We start from the raw sequence: 25,066 nt of genomic DNA, 5'->3' as shown, positions 1-25,066 counted from the left end.
AAAGTTGATGGCAGTGGGGGGGAGAAAGAAAGAGAGAGATTGGATATATGTTTTAATGGAGAACTAAGATGTAAAATTCCTGAAAAGGGAGAAGGAGATGGAGTCTGTCACACAAGTGGGAGTAGTAGTCTTAAATATGAGGAGCTTTAAATAGCTTCTGTTCTTGAACAGTAAAGAAAGGTTTTATAAATGATCACGTGTGTGGGTTTAGATTCAGGTAGATGGGGCAATTCTCATTTGATAGTTGTTATTCTCTCTGTAAAATGGGAATTGGGGCAGGTCCTCTTCTGAGAGTGACGGCATAGTGGGAGAAGATAGCTTGAGGAGAATGGAGAAGGCTTTACGTCAGCAACCCAATAGTCCTGTTGGGTGACTTTCTACAGCCACACCCAACTGTCCAGGTGTAGACACACAGAGAGAAGATTGTTGGCTTCATCTGCTGTTGGCTTTTACATGAGAGGGGAAGAAAATCCAGGGGGGTAAGCGGGTTCAGAGTATTAACGAGAGAATTGTTTCATTTATGGTCCAAAGATTCTAAGGAAGGTATGTAAGGAAATGAAAAAGGGAGAGAGCTGATAGGTTGGGAGATGGTGGAGGCACCCATGGACCACAGATCCCCAAAGAGTCAGGGGAGGGCTGTGGTGAAAATGGTTGAAACGACAAGCTGGGAGGGGATCATGATGGAGGTAAAAATGTGGAAGGCGAGGGATGAGAAGGTGTCCCAAATGGAACGAAATTGACTCAAGAAAATATCCTAGATAGATTGTGTATCCGTACAGGTGATATAAACCAACATGCCCCTGTTTTTAAAATAAATGTAGGTCTCAAGATATAAGAAGTGAGGTTTTACCAACAGGATTAGTAAAACACAAGAAGTACATGTCAGAAGCATGGCAGGTCAATCAATCAGAGGCCTTCTTCCCTGCCTGCACCATGGAATGCTGTGCCTGGGCTTGGCTTACAGTTTCGAGCCTGTGGAGGGTAGATTTTGGAAGAGGGTGGCATCTGGAGAGAGGGCTGTGGCGTCCACTGAAACGAAGGTTAGGAATTTCCCCAGCGGTTTACCTCACCGGGCATTATTCACTCTACAGTAGGGTCTAAGAGTTCCATTATATTCAGAGGAAAGCCAAGGGCCTCTGAATAATGCACCACGAACAGCTGTGTCCTAAGTGGCCATGAGTGCAAGAGGAAAGTTAGGGAATTGACCAAAGTGCTGACTTTCTTCAAAGTATTTCTTTCTCCTCACCCCTGGATAAGAGCAAACTATTTCCTGGACACTAGAGAACATATTTGCACCAATCATGAATAATAGGGTTTCTGAAAATCGAGTACTTATTGATATATACTGACAGGAGATTTCAGAATGAGCCTCTAGAACTTCCTCCACTGACTCCTCACTTCTACATCCTAAGTGGCATATGTTTGGCTACAGGATTCCAGGCAGCGCTGAGGCCATCGTGAATTTGCCACCCAAGAAGATGATCCTTAAAGGAATATTACTCAGTAAAAGAAGCCAATCTGAGAAGGCTGCATACTATATGATTTCAACTATATGACATTCTGGAAAAGCCAAAACTATGCAGCTGGTAAAAAAAAATTAAAACAAAAAAAAAATCCGTGGTTGCCAGGTGTTAGTGGGGAGTGAGAAATAAATAGGTAGAACAGAAAAGATGTTTAAGGCAGTAAAACTATTCTGTATGATGGTGAATACAAGTTATTATACATTTGTCAAAACGCACAGAATGAATGCACACCACCAAGAGTGAACCCTGATGTAAATTGTGGCCTTTGGACAGTAATGATGTGTTAGTAGAAGTCCATTGATTGTAATAAATGTGCCACGCTGGTGTGGGCTATTAATAGTGGGAGAGGCTCTGAGTATGTAGGGACAGGGGCTGTGGGGGAAATTTCTGTAACTACTGCTCAAGTTTGCTGTACACCTAAAATTGCTCTAAAAAACAAAGTCTATTAAAAACATGTCTTTGGGGAATAAAATGTCATACAAATACAATCTTAAAAAAAAAAAAAAAAGATGATCCTTAAAATCTCCTGTGACCATCTTAACAAAGAAACCCTTTCCACTGTTGTGGAAGCCAAAGAAAGTTCACACCTCGTTAGCTCTCTGGTTGTATTTTACCACTCTTTTAAGCTATAACATGGCTTTTGGGGGATACTTTTCTCAGAATTATGTCTGCTTCGATTGCTGGTTTCTCTACAACGTTTTACCTGATTCTCCAGTAAGAAATTGTATGCCTATCCTTTGAATTCCTACAGCACTAGGTGTAAGTCTTATGGTGCTTATCGTTTGCTACCTTGACATATAATTATACTATTTATGGACATATCTCTCCTATAAGACTGTGAATTTGAGAGGGACAGTTGGGCTGAAATTATTGTTACATCCCTCACTAGGCATATTATAATAGTAGGTGTTCAATACCTAAGTGTTGTGTAAATAAAGTAAGTACGTGGGTTCTACTACTGTCTCTGTTGGGCTAGCGCCCCACACTTGTCTATCTCCAAGCCTGAAAGGGCACCCCCCACCAATTCTAGTGTTGACATCAATGCGCTATTGCAGATCTCATGTTAAGTTGTGTCAGTGTGTTGGTTTGCAAACTTGGGAGCTTCTTTGGGTCAAATCTGAAACTGGCCTCCATGTACAGAGGGCAAGGAGATACTGAAGAAAGAGTCAGACCCTTCAGACTGGTAGATGGCAGGTTTACTAAGTAAACCAGTGCCATGGTTACTAGGAGGCTTGTCTTGGGCAGACAAGATGAGTGGTTTTCCAGACCTGCCAGCCAGGATCATGGAAGTTTATATAGAATCCTTATCTGGGTTCAGTCATGTGTAACGTCCAGATGGTCGCCACAGCACGTTGCTCTCTCAAGGCTGCTTTCTTAAAGATGGCTCTGGCTGTGGAGACAGAGGTGCATTTCAAGGACGGGGCAGGGGGAGGGGGTGAGGAGCCTCTGATTGTCTGGTTCCAGCTCACGGGTCAACGGGTGGCCACATCGTTTTCATGTCCCCCTGTAACACAGTGCCGAGTCTTCTTGCAGGTCAAACTGAGCGATCTCACTTTGGTGGGTGGATTAAACCAGGTGCGGAGGGAATGGGTCAGTAAAGACATTCATCTGGGCCATCAAGCCATTTTCAAGCTATCATCATACGTTCTTTCAAATAATATGTCTCAGTGGGTATTCTTAAAATTACCGAGGGTATCATACATACATCATGGTGTATGTAGTGGACACTGCTTGCAACATGTGTAAGTGGATGAGAATTGACTCTGATATGGGAGGAATAAGGCAGAAATGGAGTATCCCATATGCCTTGCGATTCAGAAGAACCTATCAAAGTTGCCTTTTTATCCGTGGGAAACTATCAAGCACTTGTTATAAATGCTGTAAATGATCAAGTACAGGACCGTTCTGTTAGAACAACTGCTTCATTCTGATGAGGCTCTGACTCAAAGACCATTCCTTTCTCAAGAGTAGATATCCATTTAGGGGAAACAGCAACAAAACCTGATAATGCATGGCATGGGGGGATGATGGAGACGTGGAGAGTCTTGGGGTTATTGGAGTAGTAGAGTGTCCGCCAGCACAAATGTGGACATTAGGAGAAGAACTAGTTTGAAGGCAGGGATGGGGAGAGAGACTAGTTCGGTTTGGGTTATGTTGAGAAGAGATGCTGCTAAGTGCTAGGCGTTGGAAATGTATGATCCGACTTGAAAGGAAGTTCGGGACTCAAGAGAAATTTGGGAACTATGAGGCAGAGGTCACAGTTCAAGCTCTGAAACAGTCGCAGGAGAAAATGCAAGGAGAGTCAGAAGTCTAAGAAAAAACCATGAGAAATACCTTCATGTGCGACTGGAAGAGCTGCTCATAGTGTGGGGCTCAAATCTCTTAATTTCATCTCAGGCTTTGTCGAAAAAGTCACTGCCCTAAGCTAGCCGTTTGTAATACAGACATCCTTTCTGGCAAGAGGCTGACCAGAAATTAAAGTATTTAATTTAAATTTAAATTAGCAAAACTTGAAGTATCGGAAAATAAGAACTTTATTTGAACCCTCACAATTGCATCTCGTCATCCTCTCACAGATGTATCGGCTACGTTGGCAGCATGGACGGTGGAAGGTATCCTGAGGGGCTGTCAGTGTTTAACTGGTCAACAAGACAGGCTCTTTTTCAGTGTTCAACTTGCCACTAAATACATGGTCAATGATAGTCAACCTGGCTGAATTAGAAATGGCTGAAAATTAGTTTTATCCAGATTCATGCAGATTTGGGTTAGGACTGATGAAATCTGGGTAATGTCCTGTCTACAGCTCCTCATCAATTTTTTATCACTGTACGAGGCAGTCTTGGCTTATAGCTCTGGGCCAAGGTGAGACCTTGCCATGGTAATTTGTAGCCCTTTGGAATAATATTAAATTGGCAAATATATTTTTAAAAAATCAAGGTGGAAGGGCCGCTGGATGATTCAGCGGGTTAAGCCTGTCTGTCTTCCGCTCAGGTCATGATCCCAGGGTCCTGGGATCTAGCCCCACTCCCTGGTTAGCGGGGAGTCTGTTTCTCCCTCTCCCTCTTCCCCACTTCCCCACTTGTGTCCTCTTTCACTCATTCTACTCTCTTTCTCTCTGTGTTAAATACATTTAGGAAATGTATTTTTAAATACATTTTAAAATACATTTAAAAAGTCAAGATAGAATAGCATTAAAAGTTCACATACTCCTGAAAAAAATTTTCAGAAATAGATTATTTTTCTCTGCCCTGAGTGTCATTGTACAGTTATTTGTTCATTTAGTAGCATGATTTAGTGACTAAGTTCGTTTTCATGCCCTAGAGTACACGCACTAGGATCTCTTGGGAATGCTGCTGCTCCGAACGGACAGCTGTACTTGAAAATTTCGTACTGTGTACCGAGTTGCTTAAAAACCATGCTTAAAACCGTGTTTCATATTCCTCTTTTACTTTAGGTCTTGGTTGCTGTCGACAATAACATGGGTGATGGTTGCTCTCAGAAGCTGGCAACTGCTAATATTCTCCGCTTCTTATTGCTGGTCTTGATTCCATGTATCTGTGCGCTCATTGTCCTGCTGGTGATCCTGCTTTCCTTTGTTGGTGAGTGAAAAAAAAAATGAAGTCAAAATTCAAATGAGAAAAACAGTGATTTCTGTGTAGTCCTTATTTAGCCTAAGGTGTCAACTTGATGAGAGAGTTCTCTCTTGACTACCTTATGCAAATCTGAAGTTTCAGCCACCATAATCACTCTGCTAGCTATTCCTATTAATATAAACTAATGAAGTAGCTAATTCAATGCATTTAAGGTGTGATTACCAGGTACCAGGCACTTTGAAAGTCCCTGAGAATGTAGGGATGGCTAAATTAGCCTGTCTTAGGAACTCATGGTCGAGAGGAAACAATGATTATTACACAAGGCAACACATGGTGATGGTGGAGGCAGCTGCAAGGTACTTTGGGGAAGTCACAGAAGGCTTCACAAGGCATTAGCATTTTAACCTTTGGAATAATTCATTGAAATTCAGAAGGAAGGCGGTGGTGCATGGATTTGCAGAAAACAGCAAGTGCCAAAGTATAACCCCATGATAGATGGAGATGGACTCAGGATTTGGGGTGGAATTTTGGCAGTGGGAGGAAATGCAGCCGGACTGATGGATAAAATCCAAATGACACAGGATCTTCCATGTTGTCCTAAGGAGATTGGGCTTCAGCATCTCCGTTATTGGCTTTCAAACTCTATTGCATGGAACCTCCTCCGGGGAGGAGGTTCAAGGTTTTCCATAAATGTTTGTTTTGAGTTTCAATTTTAAAAAATAAATCTTAAACACATACTCAAACTAAATATTACATACCAAGTTTTAACCAAGTGGAGACCAGCAGCCAAATAATTTGTGCTGATAGATTAAATGATTTGTATTTGGATCTTGCTATCTTTTTAAATAAACAATATGTTAAATTTAAAAGATGAGCTATTGGGGAGGGGAAATCCAAAATATTATCTTTGGTAGCTACCTATTGCTATGAATTAGGGTTTCTTTTTTGATCACATGCAGTCAAATGAAATGGAGAAATAAATATGCAAGATGATTCTGATCAAATTGCTTACCAACAATTTTGAATTTTTGTATTTCGCCAAAACTATCTACTATTTTCTCAATGTTTGGCTTTTAATAAGTCACACATTTATGACTTACAGAGTAAATTAATCCTAATGAAATGCAGCTTGTTTCTATTTGTAGATATTAGGACCTTATATGATACTAATTTGAAAATCGTATTTATCTGCTACAAAAATGCTTGAAAACCACTGCTTTGGGTGGTAGTTCACCACTGGAGGATCTTTCCAACCAGGGAGAAACCTGATCATATTTGCATTTGCGAATGACATTAGACCTAGACACATGGCAGAGGATAGGAGGCAGAAAGGGAGCAAGCTTTTTGAGGCTCTGGCTGTGGCCTAAATAAGAGATGATAAGGGCTTGAATTCAGGCATTAAATCAACAGAAATCAAGACTGATTGGATTTGGGGGAGATGGAGAATAAGGGTCAATGCTGAGGGCTGGATTTTTGGCTTAAGAAGTCAGGGTGATTTTGGTGCCATCAGTTAATGTAGGAAGTAAAGGTGGAGGAGCATGATGCAGGTAGATGGAGGCAGGATGGAAGTGTAGTGTGGACACGTCACCTTAGAGATTCTTCTGGGACTAACGAAATACAGTGGCATCATAGTTCGAGTGCATTTATCTTGAGCAAATTCAACAGCGCGGACAGGACCAAGAAATGAATGTAGGAATATATGAAAATGACTGTAGGAATATATGAACATGTTGCTTTTCTAAGGGAATTTCAAGGGAAATTGTGACTTCATATGATTTTTGGCTTATTTGCTTGCTTTAGAACCTAACTCCCACCCCACTGTTACTGATCTGAAGCTAGAAGTGTCCAGAAGGGAAGCTGAGAAGGGAGTCCTGGCTACAGTTAGGAAAGTGGGAGTCTCACTGGCAGTCGAAGCAGTAGAAGCAGATGAACTGTACTGATTAAAAGCCGAGGGGAGGAGCCCTGAGTACTTAAGGGGAAGATAGAGAAAGAGGAGGAAGCGAGAGATACAGGAAGAATGGTCAGACTAGAAGGAAAAAAAACCCAAAAAGTGTCTGGGTTTCAAAGACACTAAAAGAGGAGAGACACTTCAGAGGCCAGAGGGTGATAAGTAAGTAGAAGATAGAGAGGGGAGCCTGGGGGGGCTCAGTCGGGTAAGTGTCTACCTTTGTGATCCCAGGCTCCTGGGATGAGCCCAGAATGGGGTTCCCTGCTCAGCGGGGAGCCTGCCTCTCCCTCCCCCTCTGCCTCCACCCATGCTCTCTCTCTCTCAAATACATAATTAAAATCTTAAAAAAAGGGAGAGAGAAAAAGTGACTCAGTTCAGAGACTTCAGGTTTGTTTGTTTTAAATATTTTTTAAGATTTTACTTATTTATTCATGAGAGACACAGAGAGACACAAGCAGGCTCCATGCAGGGAGCCTGATGTGGGACTTGATCCTGGGCCTCCAGGATCATGCCCTGGGCTGAAGGGGGCACTAAACCACTGAGCCACACCAGCTGCCCTCCAATTTGAATTTTAAAGCCAAACAAGGCTCCACACACCCCCAGAGCTGGCCTGCTTTTGTTTCCTTTCCAGGGCCTACAAGTACTTCTGTGTTTTGCCCAGATTTATAGTTGTTATCTCTGGGGGCTAGAGACAGAGGTGGAGGCTCAGTCCTACCATTGTGGCTTCGAAGTCTAATTCTGCTAATATGTATTCAGAGGCTCAAGCCCATTGAAGATTCTTTCCTTGCATTCTCGGGGTCGAATGCTCATACGGGTGTTAAACACATCTTTAAGTACCTCAGTGCTTAGAGGCCTCTGCACAGAGGAGAAATGCTATTAGGACAGTGCTTTATTTGGGTTAAATTTGTTTATTTTTTAGATTCTAATTTTTTATAGCTTTATTGAAATAGAATTCACATACCTGCTTAAAGCGTATAATGGGATAATTTTTAGTATAGTCACAGGTAAGTGAAACCATCACTACAATCAGTTTTGTCGCATTTGTATCACTTTAAGAAGAAACTGTATTTTTTACTGTCAGTCTTTTATCTCTCCATCCTCTAGCTGCCCCTGCCCTAAGCCACCACTGATCTATGTTCTGTCTCTATAGGTTTCCCAATACTGGATATTTCATATGACTGTGTGTGTTTTCTGTAACTGGCTTTTTTTCACTTGGCATAATATTTTTAAGGTTCATCCATCTTGTATTATGTATGAGAACTTCATTCCTCCTTATGGCCAAATAATATTCCATTGTATGGATTTACCATATTTGTCCATTTACCAATTTTAGTTGCTTCCATCTTTTAGCTATTATGAATAATGGTGTTGCTCTGAAAGTTCTCGTACAAGTATGTTTCCATTTCTCTTTGGTTAATTCCTAGGAGTAGATTTTTTTTTTCTCTGTATATGGGATTAGGAAGTCTACCATTTATATCCACTTCTAAGTGCCACTTTGGCTTATATTTAGGTGACCTTTAGAAAGTGGGGGTTTCCTGGACATATTCTTCAAAAGCATTCTTTTCATAGATTCTGCACCAGATGATGTATGGATATATTAAGTAATATCTGTTCAAGTAGACATTTGCTATTTTATAACTGAGATGTTTGTTGCTATAATGAGCAATAAAACCGTTTTATATTTGTGTTTTAAAAAAAAACCTCATTAAATTCTGCTTACTTTTTAAAATGTTCTGGTTGGTTTGAGTGTATAACTCCATGCTCTTTCAAAGTTTTATAGTTATTTATGGGCCCATTAGATTGCTATGGAATGCTGGGATGACAATTTTGCATAAATAACAGGAGCTGTAGTTTCAAAAGACAAAGATAATAGTGAGAGGGTGATTGTTTAGGAAAAGATAATAAAAGCTTTCCGCTAACACAGATGCACTATGTGTCTCTAATTTTGTCTCTTTGGGCTTCTCTCATGCACGTAGTCAAGTGGCAAAGAGATTCCTGAAGATAAGAGAGTTGGGCTTTCCTGAATAATTATTACAGCAGCAGGATATAGAAGAGAACAGTAGCAAACTGTTTCTCTCCTCAACCCCCAGAATCAAAGTTGGAGCTACAAAGGTTTAGTTTAGTTCAGTGTTTCTAAAATCAGGAGATAGTCTGAACTGTCCGTATGGTTCCAAAGATCTGAACTCTAAAATAGATTTCAGTCTTTAAAAAAATGAAAGTCCAGGATCAGATGGATTCCAAGGTAGATTTTGCCAAATATTTAAAGAGGAGTTAATACATATTTTCCTCAAAGTATTCCAAAAAAATACAAGAGGGGTGAGAGCTTACAAAGACATCCTATGTGGCCAGGATTACCCTGATACCGAAACCAGACAAAGACAACACACATACACAAACTATAAGTCGATATCCCTGACAAACACAGTTGAAAGATCCTTAACAAAGTGACAAATCATTCAACAATACATTAAAAGGATTATCAAGCGGGATTTATTCTGGGGATACAAGGAGGATTTAATACTTGTAAATCAATCAGCATAATTAACCACATCAACAAAATGAAGAATAAAAATCAGGTGATCATCTTGGTAGATGCAGAAAAGCATTTAACAAAATTCAACACCCTGTTCATGATAAATACTCTCAACAGAGTAGATATAGAGGGAGCATACATTAGCATAATAAAGGCCATATATAGGAAACCCACAGCTAACATACTCGATAGTGAAAAAGTGAGAGCTTTTCCTATAAGATTAGGAGCAAGACAAGAATGTCCCCTCTCACTACTTTTATTTGACATAGTATTGGAAGTCCTAGCCACAGCAATCAGAAAAGCTAAAGAAATAAGAGGCACCCATATTGGTAAAGAAGTTAAGCTGTCACTATTTGCAGATGACCTGATTACTATACATAGAAAATCCTAAAGACTCCACTAAAAAACTATTAGAAGTAGTGAATGAAGTCAGTAAATTTGCAGGATACAAAATTAACCCCCAGAAATCAATAGTATTTCTGTACACGAATAATGAAGAAGCACCACTAGGAGAAATTAAGAAAACAATTCCATTTAAAATTGCACCAAAAAGAATAAAATACCTAGGAATAAACTTAACCGAGGAAGAGAAAGACCTGTACTCTAAAAACCAGAAGACACTGATGAAAGAATTGCAGTGACACAAACAAATGGAAAGATATTTCATGCTTATGGAGTAGAAGAATTAGTATTGTCAGAATGTCCATTCTACCTGAACCAATGTATAGATTCAGTGCAATCACTATCAGAATACCAAAAGCATTTCTCACAGAACTAGGACAAATAATACTAAAATTTGTATGGAACCAGAAAGACCATAAATAGCTAACACCATCTTGAAAAACAAGAACAAAGCTGAAGATATCATAATCTTATGATATATGATATATTTAAGATATACTCAAAAGCTTTAGTAATCAAAACAGTATAGTGCTAGGATAAAAATAGACACATAGACCAGAGAAACAGATTAGATAGTCTAGAAATAAACCCATATTTACACGGCCAATTAACCTACGACAGAGAAGGCAAGACTGTGCAATGGGAAAACGTCTCTTCAACAAATGGTGCTGGGAAAACTGGACAGCTGCATGCAAAAGAATGAAACTGGACCACTTTTTTATACTATTCACAAAAATAAACTCAAAGGAATTAAAGACCTAACTGTGAGACCAAAAACCATAAAACTCCCAGAAGAAAACATTTCTTTGATAGTGGCCATAAAAACATTTTCCTTGATATGTCTCCTCTAGAAAGGGAAACAAAAGCAAAATTAAACTATTGGGACTACACCAAAATAAAAAGTTTCTGCACAGTGAAGGAAACCATTAACAAACCAAAAAGGCAACTTACTGAATGGGAGAAGATATATACAAATGGTATATCTGATGAGGTATTAGTGTCCAAAATACATAAAGAACTTATAAAACTTTAACACCAAAAAAAAAAAAGAAGAAAGAAAGAAAAACCCCTCCCTCAAATAATCCAATTGAAAAAAGGACAGAGGACCTGAGTAGATGTTTTTCCAAAGAAGACTTGCAGACACATGAAAGATGCTCAACATCCCAAATCCTCAAGGAAATGCAAACAAAAACAAAATGAAAAAAGAAAAAAAAAAAAAAAGAAATGTCACTTTATGGCCATCAGAATGGCTAAAATAAGAAACACAAGGAAAGATAAGTGTTGGTGAGGATGTGGGGAATAAAAGAACACTTGTGAACTCTTGGTGAGCATTTTAAATAAAATCTTTTAAAAAATAAAAACACAAAACAAGTGAATAAACAAACAAAAAGCAGACTCAGACCATAAATACAGAGAACAGCCTGATGGCTGCCAGAGGGGAAGGGCTGGGGAGATGGGCAAAATGGGTGAAGAGAGGAGTGGGAGATACAGGCTCCCAGTCATGGAGTGAAAAAGTCACAGGAACGAAAGGCACAGTAGAGGGAATATAGTCACTGATGTTGTCGTACGATGACAGATGGGAGTAACACCGAGTACAGCATAATGGAGAGACGTTGAATTGCTATGTTGCATTTGAAACTAATGTGACACTGGATGTCAATTATACTCAAAAAAATTTTTTTAAGATTTTATTTATTTATGCATAAGAGACATCGAGAGAGAGAGGCAGAGACACAGGCAGAGGGAGAAGCAGGCTCCCTGTGGGGAGTCCAGTGTGGGACTCGATCCCAGGACCCAGGATCACGACCTGAGCCAAAGGCAGATGCTCAACCACTGAGCCACCCAGGTGTCCCTCAAAAATGTTTTTTTAAAAAAGATTTAGGTTTTTGGGATGCCTGGGTGGCTCAGCGGTTAAGCATCTGCCTTCGGCCCAAAGCATGATCCTGGGGTCCTGGGATCGAGTCCCAAATCGGGCTCCCTGCATGGAGCCTGCCTCTCTTTCTGCCTCTCTGTCTCTCATGAATAAGTAAATAAAATCTTTAAAAAAAAAAAAAAAAAGATTTAGGCTTTTGAAAGACATTGAAAGGAAAACTGAAGAGTGGGAAAGTACAATATTCACCCTAGGTTTTCATTTAATTATAGTCTAATAACAAAGGGCCATGTGACATAGAAAAATAACTTATAATAATTTATAAGGCTGAGGTCTAATGTCTCCCTTTTCCATTTACTAGATGTGTGAGTTTTGGTCGATGCTTTAGCTTCTCTGTCAGAGGAGGAATATAATTCTTATTCATTTCACAGAATTGTTATGAAAGCCAAATGAAATTAAATTTGTGAAAGAGTTCCTACAAATGACAAAATTCATTATGACAGTAAAGCATTAGTTTTTGTGATAGTCAAAAATTAACTTAAAAAATGTGTTTCTTGGGATCCCTGGGTGGCGCAGCGGTTTGGCGCCTGCCTTTGGCCCAGGGCGCGATCCTGGAGACCCGGGATCGAATCCCACATCAGGCTCCCGGTGCATGGAGCCTGCTTCTCCCTCTGCCTGTGTCTCTGCGCCTCTCTCTCTCTCTCTCTCTGTGACTATCATAAAAAAAAAAAAAAAAAAATGTGTTTCTTTCTTTTTCATTCACTCTATCCCTAAGAACTAAAATCTTTGTGCTATGATCCATTGTCAGGGTAATCCCATAATCCATAACCCCACTGACCCTACCACCAAGCCATGGCCACAGTATATTTTAATTACCAGTGAAGTCACTAGGAAGGAATAAAATTGATTGTCAGACTTGCAATGTGATGGGAAGTTTCACATGGTTTTTATGCTTGGACCCGAGAGTTAATGTCAGAGGCTAATCCATTTCTTTACTTTTTAAAAGATTTATTTATTTATTTATTTATTTATTTATTTATTTATTTAATTTGACAGGGACCGAGAGCACAAGCAGACGGAGAGGCAGGGAAAGGGAGAGGGGGATGCTGAGCAGGGCGCCCCATGCAGGGCTCGATCCCAGGCCCCAGGTACATGACCTGAGCCAAAGACAGACGCTTAACAGACTGAGCCACCTAAGCGCCCCTCTTTTTTTTAAATTTAAAGATATTATTGATTTATTAGAGGGAAAGCTCTAAAGGGGGAAGCAGACTCCCCACTGAGCAAGGAGCCCGACAAGCAAGGAGCCCCACACAGGACTGGACCCCAGGACCCCAGGATCATGACCCAAGGCAGACGCTTAACCAGCTGAGCCACTCACGTGCCCCATTTCTTATCAGAACCAAACTGGCAGCAGGTTGTGCTGCCGTCACATCCCTAGGAGAGTCAGTGTATGTCATAGGGGGATTTATTAGAGATCAAATTGATATCTGGTTCAGTTATAGGTAAACACATAAATAATACATAAACATATATCTGCAATATGTATATCCAATATTTAAAGTGAAATTAGGGATCCCTGGGTGGCGCAGCGGTTTGGCGCCTGCCTTTGGACCAGGGTGCGATCCTGGAGACCCGGGATCGAATCCCACATCAGGCTCCCGGTGCATGGAGCCTGCTTCTCCCTCCGCCTGTGTCTCTGCCTCTCTCTCTCTCTCTGTGACTATCATAAATAAATAAAAAATTTAAAAAAAAAAGTGAAATTATTTGGGGAAGCACTTGACAGAAATAGAATTGCAGCTGTATCTTGAGACGATTCAGCCTTTTAACGGGTGTTTCTGGAGAACAAGGCAGCATGTCACTGGCATTGAAGCAAGGGCCCTCACGGAGTCCCCTGGTCCCCGAAGGAGGAGGGCATGCGAAATGGTCACACCATTACTAAGAGAGCCACGAGGTGACTCTGCTGTGAGAAGAGACAGTTGCCACGCCACCCGATGACAGGGGCCCAGAGCTAGTCTGAGCTGAGGTCCCTTCTGACGGGGTGGGGCCTAAAACACAGACTCCACGGAGGGGGGATCGGACGAAGGACTGGCAGGCCTGGCCTGGTAGAGGCTTTGAGAGGGGGCCTTTGGCAGGTATGGGGGCGAGCAGGTCCAAATGGGTAGAAGCCTTGGCAGGAAGGAAAAAGGGGGGTTACTGCAACAGTCCTCCAAGGGCGGTGCTTTGGGTGTTTGTTCAGCCCTGAGTTTTGCACACTGTTGGGCATCCTGATTTCACCAAAGTTATGATCCAAAAAAATCTCATCAGAACGCTTCCTGTCTTCTTTTCCCAGGCTACTGAAACCTTGGTTTCAAAGGGTTTTCTGTTCATCCACTTCTAAAATACATTTCATTTGTTTTAGCCCTAAGGTTAGTAAGGGAGGTCTAGGGTAACTTTCCTAATTTCCTTAGAACCGTGAAAGGACCGTGTGTGGCCAGTTAACGTTTTGCTTTGCCATGCAGGGGAGAAGAAAGAAAAATAAGAGTGTGGAAGCTTAGGGGAGATGTTGCAAATAGTCCATTTTTCTTGAACTCGGGAGAAATACTCCTCTACGAAAGTGACTTTCCTCTTCAAACATGTTAGCTGAGCTAAAGATCATTGAACTTAAATATAGTTTCTCTTAACAAAGTCACAGCCTGTGGCTTTTACAAGAATTTGGAATTCTAAGAGTTTCAACTTCCTAACTCATAAGGTTGTATTTTGATTATCACTTTCACATGGAAAGACCTCCCAGATCTTTTTTTTCCTGACACCCCCAAATCTAAGATCCTCTCTGATCTTTTATGACCTGGCTCCATATTCCTTAGTTAAGCCCCCAAATTCCTTTAATAACCCTGACCTTTGGGGACAGATTTATGGACATGGAGTTCTCAGACCTGAGAATAGTTTTTCTGTGGCTGCTCAGGCCTGAGGTTACATGTAACGTGGAAAGCTTTCTGAAATGGAAGTCCAAAGCCTCGTCCCCCAAGTGTGGCCCATGGGCTGGCAACGTCAACCTCACTTGAGAGTTTGTGTGAAGTGCAGATCCCACACTAGACCTGCTGGCTTTGCCTTCTAGCAAGATCGCCAGGCGATTTCTGTGCTCGATCCAGTCCCCCATCCCCTTCAATCTGATTTTCCCCCTTTCTCTTCTTGTCATACCTCCTAAACATTAGTACTTGGGCACCAGTGACTTTTCACCCAACGCACAGCATCTGAAACCAGTGTGCATTTGAGCAAGACTTTGAAATGAAGAACCCAATGCTTTCTCTCTGTGTTTGTTTACGCCAGTTCAGAAGGAGCAGGCTCATTGTTAGTTGGTGCCAGCAACACGGTCTTTTATTCGGGTGGGATCATGTGACCATATAGGGTCTTGCCCAGTCTCCACTACTCCTCTTTTCTTCTCAAAATGCCTGCATATTTTCACTTCTGATATTTCCTCTGCTTCGGGCTGGTCTTTCTCTATCTCCTTGAGCTCATCTTTCTTTACCCAGCTATTAAATGTTGGGGTTCCCTAAGCTCGCTCTCTTCTCACTTTACACCCAGGCCTCTCTTGGCAGTGTCACCTACCCCCACGACTTCTTTCCTCATTCATACATTCAACAAATATTCTTTAAGGCCGACTTTGGTGCCAAGCATTCTGCTGGGCACTTGACATGCAGACATGAATAATCCACCTTCCTACCTAGAAGAAGAAGAAGAATCCACCTTCCACCTGCCTAGAAGGCAGGCAGGGAAACAGACAATTGCTCTTGAGTGTATGGGTGATAACAAAGAGCGTGTGCTCTGCGACCACAAAGAAGATAAAAATTTGTGGGCATCTGGCAAGGCATTCTGGAGGAAATGCTAAGATTCTCTAGATTTATTTATTTTTATTTTTATTTATTTTTATTTTTTTACTGATTCTCTAGATTTAGACTTTTTTCTCCCCCTTGAATGTTTCACAGGCATTTTATAATCAATGTGTTTGTAAATTATCTATCGTAATAGATAGATTACAGGATAGGCTATGCTGTACTGTGTAACAAGAGTAACCCTAAAATGATAGGGGTTTAAAAACAACAAAGGTAATTCCTCACTCATGCTACAAGTCCTTTGTGAGTGACATGGGGGCTATACTCATTGAGGTCATTTAGGGACTCAATTGATGGACCAGCCATCATTTTGCTCCTATGTAGTTATGGTGGCAGAGAAAAAGAAAAAGAGCACTGGAGATTTCTTTTTTAAGTGTACGATACAGCATTAACTACAATTACCAGGCTGTACGTTAGATCTCCAGGACTTATCCATCTCGTAACTGGAAGTCTGTGCCCTTTGACCAACATCAACAATGTCCAGAGGCAGAGAATGAGGCCAGAGAATGTAACCGACACATGTGTCTTAGTAGATAGAATGCAAGAAAATTGAAAATATTTGATGAGGGCAGCCTGGGTGGCTCAGTGGTTTAAGCGCCATCCTGGAGACCCGGGATCAAGTCCCACGTCAGGCTCCCTGCATGGAGCCTGCTTCTCCCTCTGCCTCTCTCCCTCTCTCTCTCTCTCTCTCTCTCTCTCTCTGTGTGTGTCTCATGAATAAATAAATCTTTAAAAAAATATTTGATGAATGGCACTCATGACTACCGCTTCTCTCTCAGTTGGGAGTTCCGTCATGTACACGGTAATTCAAATCAGAAACCTGGAAGGGATCTCTGACTCTTTCCCTTATAACTCACAATTTTGCCTCTGAAAGCTCTCTTCTCAAATGTTGCCTTTGTCTTCATTGCATCTGCCTTGGGTTGGGCCTTACTCTCTTATTGCTTGGACTATTGCAGTAGTCTTCTTATCCTCTAGACTTGACCCCTTTCCCCATCACCTTGCTGCCAGAGGGGAGGGGTCATTCTCATGTGCCACCCTGCTTAAGATCTTTCAAAAGTTCTTCATCACAAGAACAATTCCAAGCCCTTAACAGGAACTACTCTTCACAACGTGGCTCCTTCTCCCTCTCTCACCTTTCCTCTCGCCAGTCCCCCTTGTGTTAGCTGTATTTAATTACTTGCTGCTGGGCCTTGCCTATCTTTCCCCCTTTGTTCCATCTAGAAAGTTCTCCATTCCCTATTGCCACACACCTCCTTTTCCCCACAAATGCTTTGCTCAAACCTAGCTGATCCTTAATTATCTTTTGAGATTTATATTGAGGATCATTTGCCCCTAAAAAACCTTTCCTGACTTTCTCAAATAGAATGACAGCTACTTCTCTACTTTCTGTCACCAGATTGCCTCATGCCTATCATTCTCAAAGCACTTGTATCATGGTTTGTATTTTTAGACTACATGCCTGTTTCCTTCAACTAATCTAGAAACATCTTGATGATAAGAAGCTCTTACTAAATGTTGTGTTTGCAGCAGAAAGTAAATACAAAGTTCCTGGCACATAGAAAATGCCAAGTAAATGTGTTTCCACATGGCTAGAGATGTAAAGATGAGGAATTACTTTTAAACTCACATCATAGGAAGATAATTTTTTTACATGCATGTGGTGGTTGATTTTTTCCAACTTGTATAATTTGTCCAAAGTGAGAAGGGTGTGTGTGGGTGCCTGTGTATGTTGTGTGTCATGTCTCAATTCTTGGGTGAACTAAATAACTCTTGAAAGCTTCGTTTCTCTTCTCTCTTGAAGCATCTGTTTCAAAAGATTGTTGGAAAGCCAACTCAGTAGGTGTCTACAGTGAATATCCTTAGCCAGGTGCCTGTGTTAGTTTCCTATTGCTGCTACCACCTACTGATTACTTGGTAGCTTAAAACAATATAAATATATGACCTTAGAGTTACGGAGGGCACAAGTCCAACTAGGTCTCACTGAGCTAAAATTCAGGTGTTGGCAGTACCGTATTCCTTCTGGAGGTTCTAGGGGACAATCTGCTTCCTGTCTTGTCCAACTTCTGGAGGCTTCCCACCTTTCTTGGCTTGTGGCCTCTTTCGATCTTCAAAATGAGCAATGGTCCATTGAGTCCTCCTCATGCTGCATGTCTCTGATGCACACCCTCTCACCTCCCTTTTGTGCTTATAAAAACCCTGTGCCCACCTTGGGCTCACCTGAATAATCTATATTTCCTCATCTCAGATTCATCAACTAACTCACATCTGTTACACCCCTTTTGCCATGTAAGGTGAGGAAAGTGACATATTCATGGGTTCTGGGACTTAGGATGGGGACGTCTCTAGGGGACAGTCATTGTGCCTACCACAGTGCTCAATCCATTCATTATAAGTGACCAGTAAAGTTTGTCTATTAATATTGGAATCATAGACTGTTTCTTAAGTGAGCTTGTTAAGCAGAGCCATGTTCCAGAGCTGAACCCCTGTGAGCCTTACACCCTTGGTCAGTGTGGTCTTGTGTTATTCACCTGGTGTGAAAGAGCCACACTTCTTTTCCTCCAAAAGTAGGTTAAGTGGTTCGTTTTGAAAATTTCTTTAGCCATTTTGTTATGTGGGATGCACTTACAGTAAGTGGAAATTGATGTTGATTTAAAAGTACCTTCGTAGCTGTAAGGAAGGCAGTTTTACTTTCCTTGCTATCACTGTGTAGTGATGACTAACACTTAAAGAGAACTGACTATGTGCCAGGAACTCTTCCAAATGTATATATACACTGACTAACTTGATCCTAATGGCCAGTCCCACGAGGGGAGGGACTTTTATTTCCCTAGTTTATGGCAGTTGAGAGTTTGCCCAAAGTTTCAGGGCTAGTAAGTACCAGAGACGGGATTTAAATCCAGGTGGTCAGGCTGTAGAACCTGTACTTTTAACCACAGCCCCATAAAAATAGGAATGTAGAAAGGATGGGGCAAGACTGGAAGAATGAACCCTCCACTTTGGGCTAATACCTCTCAGCATTTTTATAGCTCGTCATGGGATAACTTGAGGATATTTACTCTTACTGAGTTTCAATTTTTGTACTTTTTAAAAATAAGTGTGTTAGATGACCAACTGTGAGTAGAGAGTTGGTGGGTTTCCAGAGATGCTTGAAAACAAATCATCTCGTAAATTCAGGCCTTTAGGATGGTTCTCTCTCCCTCTCTGTCAGTTGGTCTGTCTGTCTCTCTTTTTTTTTAAGATTTTATTTATTTATTCATGAGAGACACAGAGATAGGTAGAGACACAAGCAGAGAGAGAACAGGAAGCCCGATGTAGGACTCGATCCCAGGACCCTGGGGTCATGCCCTGAGCCAAAGGCAGACACTCAACCGCTGAGCCATCCAGGCATCCTGGTCTGTCTCTTAAAAATAGACTTTATGGACATTAACTACAGTAACTACCGTAAATCATGTATTACCTTTGCCTTTCATTCTTTTCTGCCAGCTTGGTTTGATATGTAGAATTTAAGAGCAAGGAAGCTGAATTTTTTTTAGAAAGTTGTCCTCCAAGTCAGTGTTTCCTACGAAAGGCAGTGTTCCAAAGGACTTCTTGGAGTGAAGAGATGCTATCAACACTTTTGCCCCTGTGGTTAGATGAAAAAGGTAAAGGAAAGGTGATTAATAGGTTGATCGTTACAAACAAGATGCTAAGAACAACTGTTGAAATACTTTATATGGAAAGGAGCTCTTTTTAAGTGAATTATATGGAAAGGAACTCTGTTTAAGTGAATAAAGAATCGTGTATCTGCGAGGAGTTGGCGTGTGCTAAAACTTATGTTGACAGCACTGGATGCTGACTCAGAGGTTAGTGTAATAAATAAATCACCTTTTACAGGCTTTAAAAGTTCATCACAGCCGCATTAGGGGAATTAACATGTTATTGTGAAAAATGTCTTTCTGCCAGAAAAAAATAACAATGAGAGCAACTACTAAATGTATGAAAATAAAATTGTGTCTAATTGATTCATACACGGTTTGTATGAATGAAATACATATTACAGAGTCGTCTCTGTTTTTGATCTAGGATAGACCGTGCATCAGTTTGAAAATCAAAAACAATTAAATGAGGTCTTTCCTTTCACTTACTACCTTTAATATTTACCCGTAATCACACAGACAGTTTGGAGAGTGTGTTACCTGCACCACATGGTCACGACTGAGATTTTATGCTCAGTGTTTTATTTAGAATCCTTCAGCAGATGAAACTGTTGACCTCAGTTAGCTAGAAAACAGCTGCTTTTCTATTTTGATTTGTAGTTAATGTTTTCCAAGTGTCAAGCACATGTAGAGAAATTTTTTCCATAGACTGATATTAAACATTTTATTTATATTTCTTTTATTTTTAATGGTCCGTGGACTGTTTGGAGAAGTGAGAGCCAATGAGAGCATTCATTGTACATTCCTTTAGGAAAAAAAAAAACCTCCCTTGGGTGTTTCTATAATGAATCAATATCACATTTGTTTATTTTAATGACATACTCGATTATAGTGCTGTATTATGGAAACAGTCTGTTGTCTATTTTTACTAAGTTAAAAATACATGATCTCTTTCAAAGTTTTCAGGAGTTTCTGCCTAAAGCCAAAGCCAGGTGATTTCCCATAATCTTAGGTTTGACTATTTTGTCAATGAATGAATACCCTGAGAAAAGTGACCAGTTGGTAATCTTCGCTTAATGGCTCTATCTTATCATTGCATTTATGGTTTCTGGTTAAAGATGAAGACAATTGAGTTCTTTTGCTTAATTTTTTCTAGAATTAGAGTTTTACGTTTTAGGGGTTTTTATGGTATAGTCTAGGTGAATATATGAGCCCTATTATTTTCAGTTACCTGTTGCGCATGGGTCACTGAAATTTGGAAAACGTGGAGAAATAGAAGGCTGAAGCTGGGCAGGCACTCTTGTCCTTTGGTGGCAGATGTAGAGATACGAAGAGCGTGTGTCCTGGGTACTAAGTAGCATAAAATGATGGATGAAATTGAGAAATTCACTGTAAGGAAACACTATAAGAGTCACATTTCATTTATTTGCTGTGAGTCTCAGGTGAGGTGAAATTGCCCTGAATTCTGTGGGCACGGGGGCACCTTGGTGGGAGACTCAGTTTCTCGACCTGGAGCTTTTGAGAAAGCAGTAGTTTCTTCACAGGGTTTAGGTTGCTAGTGGTAGAGGAGACTCTTCGTTGTACCAACAAAGTGGGAAGTTTTGCTAGTCATCATCTTCCTCTTTGCATTTGCCTGGATAGAATGAGACTTGGGAAAGTGGCTCTAGAGTTTGCTTAATATGTTTTTTAAAATAAATACTTCTAAGTAATGTATCAAAATATCTTTTTTTTTTCTCTTTCAGGAACATTAAAAAAAGCCTATTTTAAATCTAACGGGAGTGAACCTTTGGTCACTGATGGTGAAGTCCCAGTGTCTGAGATTATTCTTACAAATCCAGTCTGTAACAAGAGCACCGCGACATCGGCTACACATCCCAGTCAACACATTCCAGCCTGGACCACGGATGCTTCTCTCCCAGGGGACCAAAATCACAGGAACACAAGTATGTCTGAGGGTGCTGAACGCTCGTGCCCTTTAATGTCTGTAGAACCAACAGGTGGATTTTCAAGTGTGGCAGCCAATGGTCTTTAATTCACAATCACTCACTGGCCACCCAGACAAAGCTGCACTCTCTTACCTGGCAAACCTGAGAGTTCTTTTCCTAAACTTACGATGCCATCCGCTCAGCTGTCCAGACAGGGAAAAGGGTAAGAAATGCAAGTGTATCAGTGCCATTCAACATTTCTGAGGCATACAGCTTGCCCCAGTACCACGGGGCTGACTTTATGGTGGCGGACCTCTGAGAGTTTGTGCTTCTGCTTTGAAGTTTTAAGTTGCTTATTTTGAGAAGGTTAAATGAGCAAGTAAATGAAATTATGTATTTTGTTACTGATGCCTTGTGGGAGAAATCTCAGTTCTATGATGGAAGGTCAATGATTTCATGGGAACTACCCCCCCCCCCATTTGCTTTTAAGGCGCTCGTGTGTTCTTTTTACCTTATTTCCATCTTCTCCCTCTTTTATTGGATGTGCAATTTATTTTACGTGTTGGTGAATGACAATCACACACCTTGAGGAAGATAGCGTGTGTGAAACTCTGCTTGAGGACAGATGGAGGTATCTGTCAGCTATTCCAGAACAAGAGCTGGGAGAGAGAGGGTAGGGGACAGAAAGTGTGGAGATGGGACCAGTTAGATGGTGGCAGGCAATATGCTCTGCAATCGGATTGTATTCCTCAATATCCCTGGGATTTTTGGTAAAGTCACTAAGCTTCCAGCCAGAATGCGGGTGGGAGTGGAGCTGTGAGGAAAGTGCCCAAGGGGTCTGCTCTGATCCAGTTAGTGCTGGCAAAACATAATCAGAAACCAGTCACGAGAAGAATTTCTCTGCAGTTGTCTTAATTCTTATATTTTCTTTTTTTCTAAGGATTTTATTTCTTTGAGAGAGAGAGCACGAGTGGGAGGAGGGGCAGAGGGACAAGCAGACTCTGGGCTGAACATGGAGCCCCACATGGGGCTCAATCCCAGGACCCCGAGATCATGACCTGAGCCAGAGTCGGACACTTAACCCACTGAGCCACCCAGGCGCCCCTTATTTCTGACCTTCTATTTCTTAACACAAGGTTATGTGATTGAAAATTGTGCAAAGGCATCCACGGTCCTTCTTGCTTGTTCCTCCCTCTTTCATGAAAACCCACAAAGGGAAATCACGGCCTAAGTCTAGGACAGAGTATTGATTTTCATTCTGAGCCAGGAAGGGAAGGATTAAGCTAACTTTTCGCTATCACAGCATATGTTTGCCAGTGTCTGAAGAAAAGCAGAATTATTCTATTGCTCTAGCCCCAAAGAGACAGATTGTTTGAATTCCATTGTTTCACACAGCACCTACGGATTAACTGTTTCTTAGGCTTGATGTTCACCGGTGAGTGCTACAGATTCCTCTCATAACTGCAAACCCAAACTGTGCCAAGTAAAATTTGTTTTCCTCATGAGTTTGATTTTGAAGTTTTTAAGATTTTAGCCGTATTTTAAGCACTTGATTCCTCTTACGCCCAGTGTTTTTCATCCGAAGTGCAGAAGTAACCTAAGCGAAAACTTGGCCCCGCTAATGTGGTTGCAATTACAGCAATTGTTACTGTCTTTTGCTAAGTAGATTTGTCTCTAGTTTGAAAGTTTTGTCATTTGTTGAGATGCAAGTAGGGATGGCAGACACAAACACCCAAGAGTAAAGAACCATATGGTATTTGTTACTCAGTTTGGAAGCTTGATGGAAGTCTGTTTGACTTGTGCTCTCTTCGTATGGCTGGAACATTGCTTGGGACCGGGAACATCATTTGACATGTAAAGGAAATCCAGGGGGAAATTGGAACGGTTAAATGGAGCAAGGCCAACACCTTTGAATATATGTCATGCCATGTTGTTAATGTACTTGACAGTTAGCATTGAGCTTGACTGTCTGACCACCCAGACCTCCAATGGACTGTTTGTACTAACTAAAATTATTTATTCATTGCAAGGGATAGTTTTTCATACATTTCAGTAGTATTGCTAGTCTGTGATTACAGAGCCTTTGGTAGTTTGGGGGACATATTAAATACTTTCTCTGTGGTTCTTATATATAATTAACTGATGAGGTATGCAGGTATGCAGGCAATACATGCCACTTCAGGTAATGGTATTGAGGCTTAGAGAAATTAAGTTGACATATCCAATATCACCTGCGTAGCAATTGGTAGGCATGAAATTGGGATTCTGATCTTGGGACTCCTGGACCTGTGCTCTTTCGAGTATTTCGTGCTTCCTCATTTAATTTTATTACGTTCTTTGCAGTTGCAGAGCGAATTTAAGCCCAAGGAGAGTAGTTTTCTTTGTTCATTGCTGTATAGCCAGTGCACAATAAAATACTTATTGCATGAATAAATAAATGAACTACAGTCATTTCAAAAAAAATTTTTTTAAAGAGATCTTATTTATTTATTCATGATAGACATACAGAGAGAGAGGCAGAGACACAGGCAGAGGGAGAAGCAGGTTCTATACTGGGCGCCTGACGTGGGACTCGATCCCGGGGCTCCAGGATCACACCCTGGGCCGAAGGCAGGCGCTAAATTGCTGAGCCACCCAGGGATCCCCTCATTTCAAAATTTTAATATCTGATTTACCACTTTTCATTAACAATGTCTAATCATACTTCTGCACTTGATATTTACTTAACCAGTTTCACTTAAAGTATCATTCCAGGCCTTGTATCAGTACTAACACCTAACAGTGAATTGGCTCTTATCCTTTTTTAAAAATTATCTCTAATTGAAAGGTCATTTTAAATTCCTGGCATACGTGAAAGCTATTTGCGTCCGCTTCAGTCCAAAAATACAGTGGCCAGACATTCTGTTCTATCCAAATATCCTGGATAGGACACCGAGGAGAGAACTCAAAGGTATGAGGAAGTAGCCTTTCCTTAAGACCTTTCCGCCTGGGGGTCCTCAGTATCAAGCCAAAGCATAGGATTCTGTAGTTGGTAAACTCTTAATCAGGATACCCACCCACTACCCCATCACACTGTGTGACAGAGCCTTGTAAACGTAAAACGGGTTCTATGTGACATCTGTTACTTCTGGAGTTTCATTAGCTGCATTTTGAAACCCAGTTGTAATATAGAAAGGGAAAGGTTCATCAGTAGCTTGCATGTTGTATTTTAGCACGGGATTTTTCTAGGTTGCATTTTCTATTTTCACTTTTTTGTTTTCACCTTTCTTCTCATATAAATTTTATAAATATTTAAACATAAACTAAATTTTAAGGAAAGGAAAAAGACTCTTTGACCAACCAAGAGCTTTTTTTTTTTGGCTAAGAATCTTACGGTACACAGTGAAATAACCTGGAAACTCTGATCAGGAACTAAAGGGACAAAAGAGTGGGGTAATGTGCGAAAAGCTTAGAGTGTTCTGTTTTCTCATCACGCTCTTTGATGACCAGCTCCTTACTCTTCTGTATCAGATGAAAATGCATCATGCCTCTCATTCACTTTTAAGAAAAGATGCATTAGCCCGGGTAACTTCGTACCAGAAGTACCCTAACCACATGCTCCAAATCTGCTGAGTGTAGAAAGCTTACACACCAATCAAAAACTCTAAAGTTCTTTCTTCCTCATTTTCTGTTTGTAACATGGTATTTTTATTAGCTTGAAAGTGAGTTCTGCAAGAGCATGAAACTAAGAGGATCAGAGCATGGCTTAAAGTTTTGCCTGGATTATAA

At 40.9% G+C, this 25,066-nt stretch overlaps 1 protein-coding gene across 3 annotated transcripts in view; it reads left to right on the top strand.

Moving 5' to 3' along the window:
• CORIN (corin, serine peptidase) overlaps positions 1-25,066 on the top strand; it is a 231,859-nt gene that overhangs the window by 29,155 nt on the left and 177,638 nt on the right. For all 3 annotated transcript variants that reach the window (XM_041723856.1, XM_041723858.1, XM_041723855.1), the window contains exons 2-3: positions 4,978-5,122; positions 21,116-21,316. In XM_041723856.1, coding sequence (XP_041579790.1) covers positions 5,002-5,122; positions 21,116-21,316 — 322 coding nt within the window. In that variant the 5' untranslated portion in view covers positions 4,978-5,001. The remainder of the gene's footprint in view (positions 1-4,977; positions 5,123-21,115; positions 21,317-25,066) is intronic.

This window comes from Vulpes lagopus, chromosome 12 (assembly GCF_018345385.1).
Source record: "Vulpes lagopus strain Blue_001 chromosome 12, ASM1834538v1, whole genome shotgun sequence".
Classification (NCBI taxonomy): Eukaryota; Metazoa; Chordata; class Mammalia; order Carnivora; family Canidae; genus Vulpes; species Vulpes lagopus.
The sequence above is the reverse complement of the archived record's forward strand: the minus strand, read 5'-3'. Positions and strand labels throughout refer to the sequence as shown.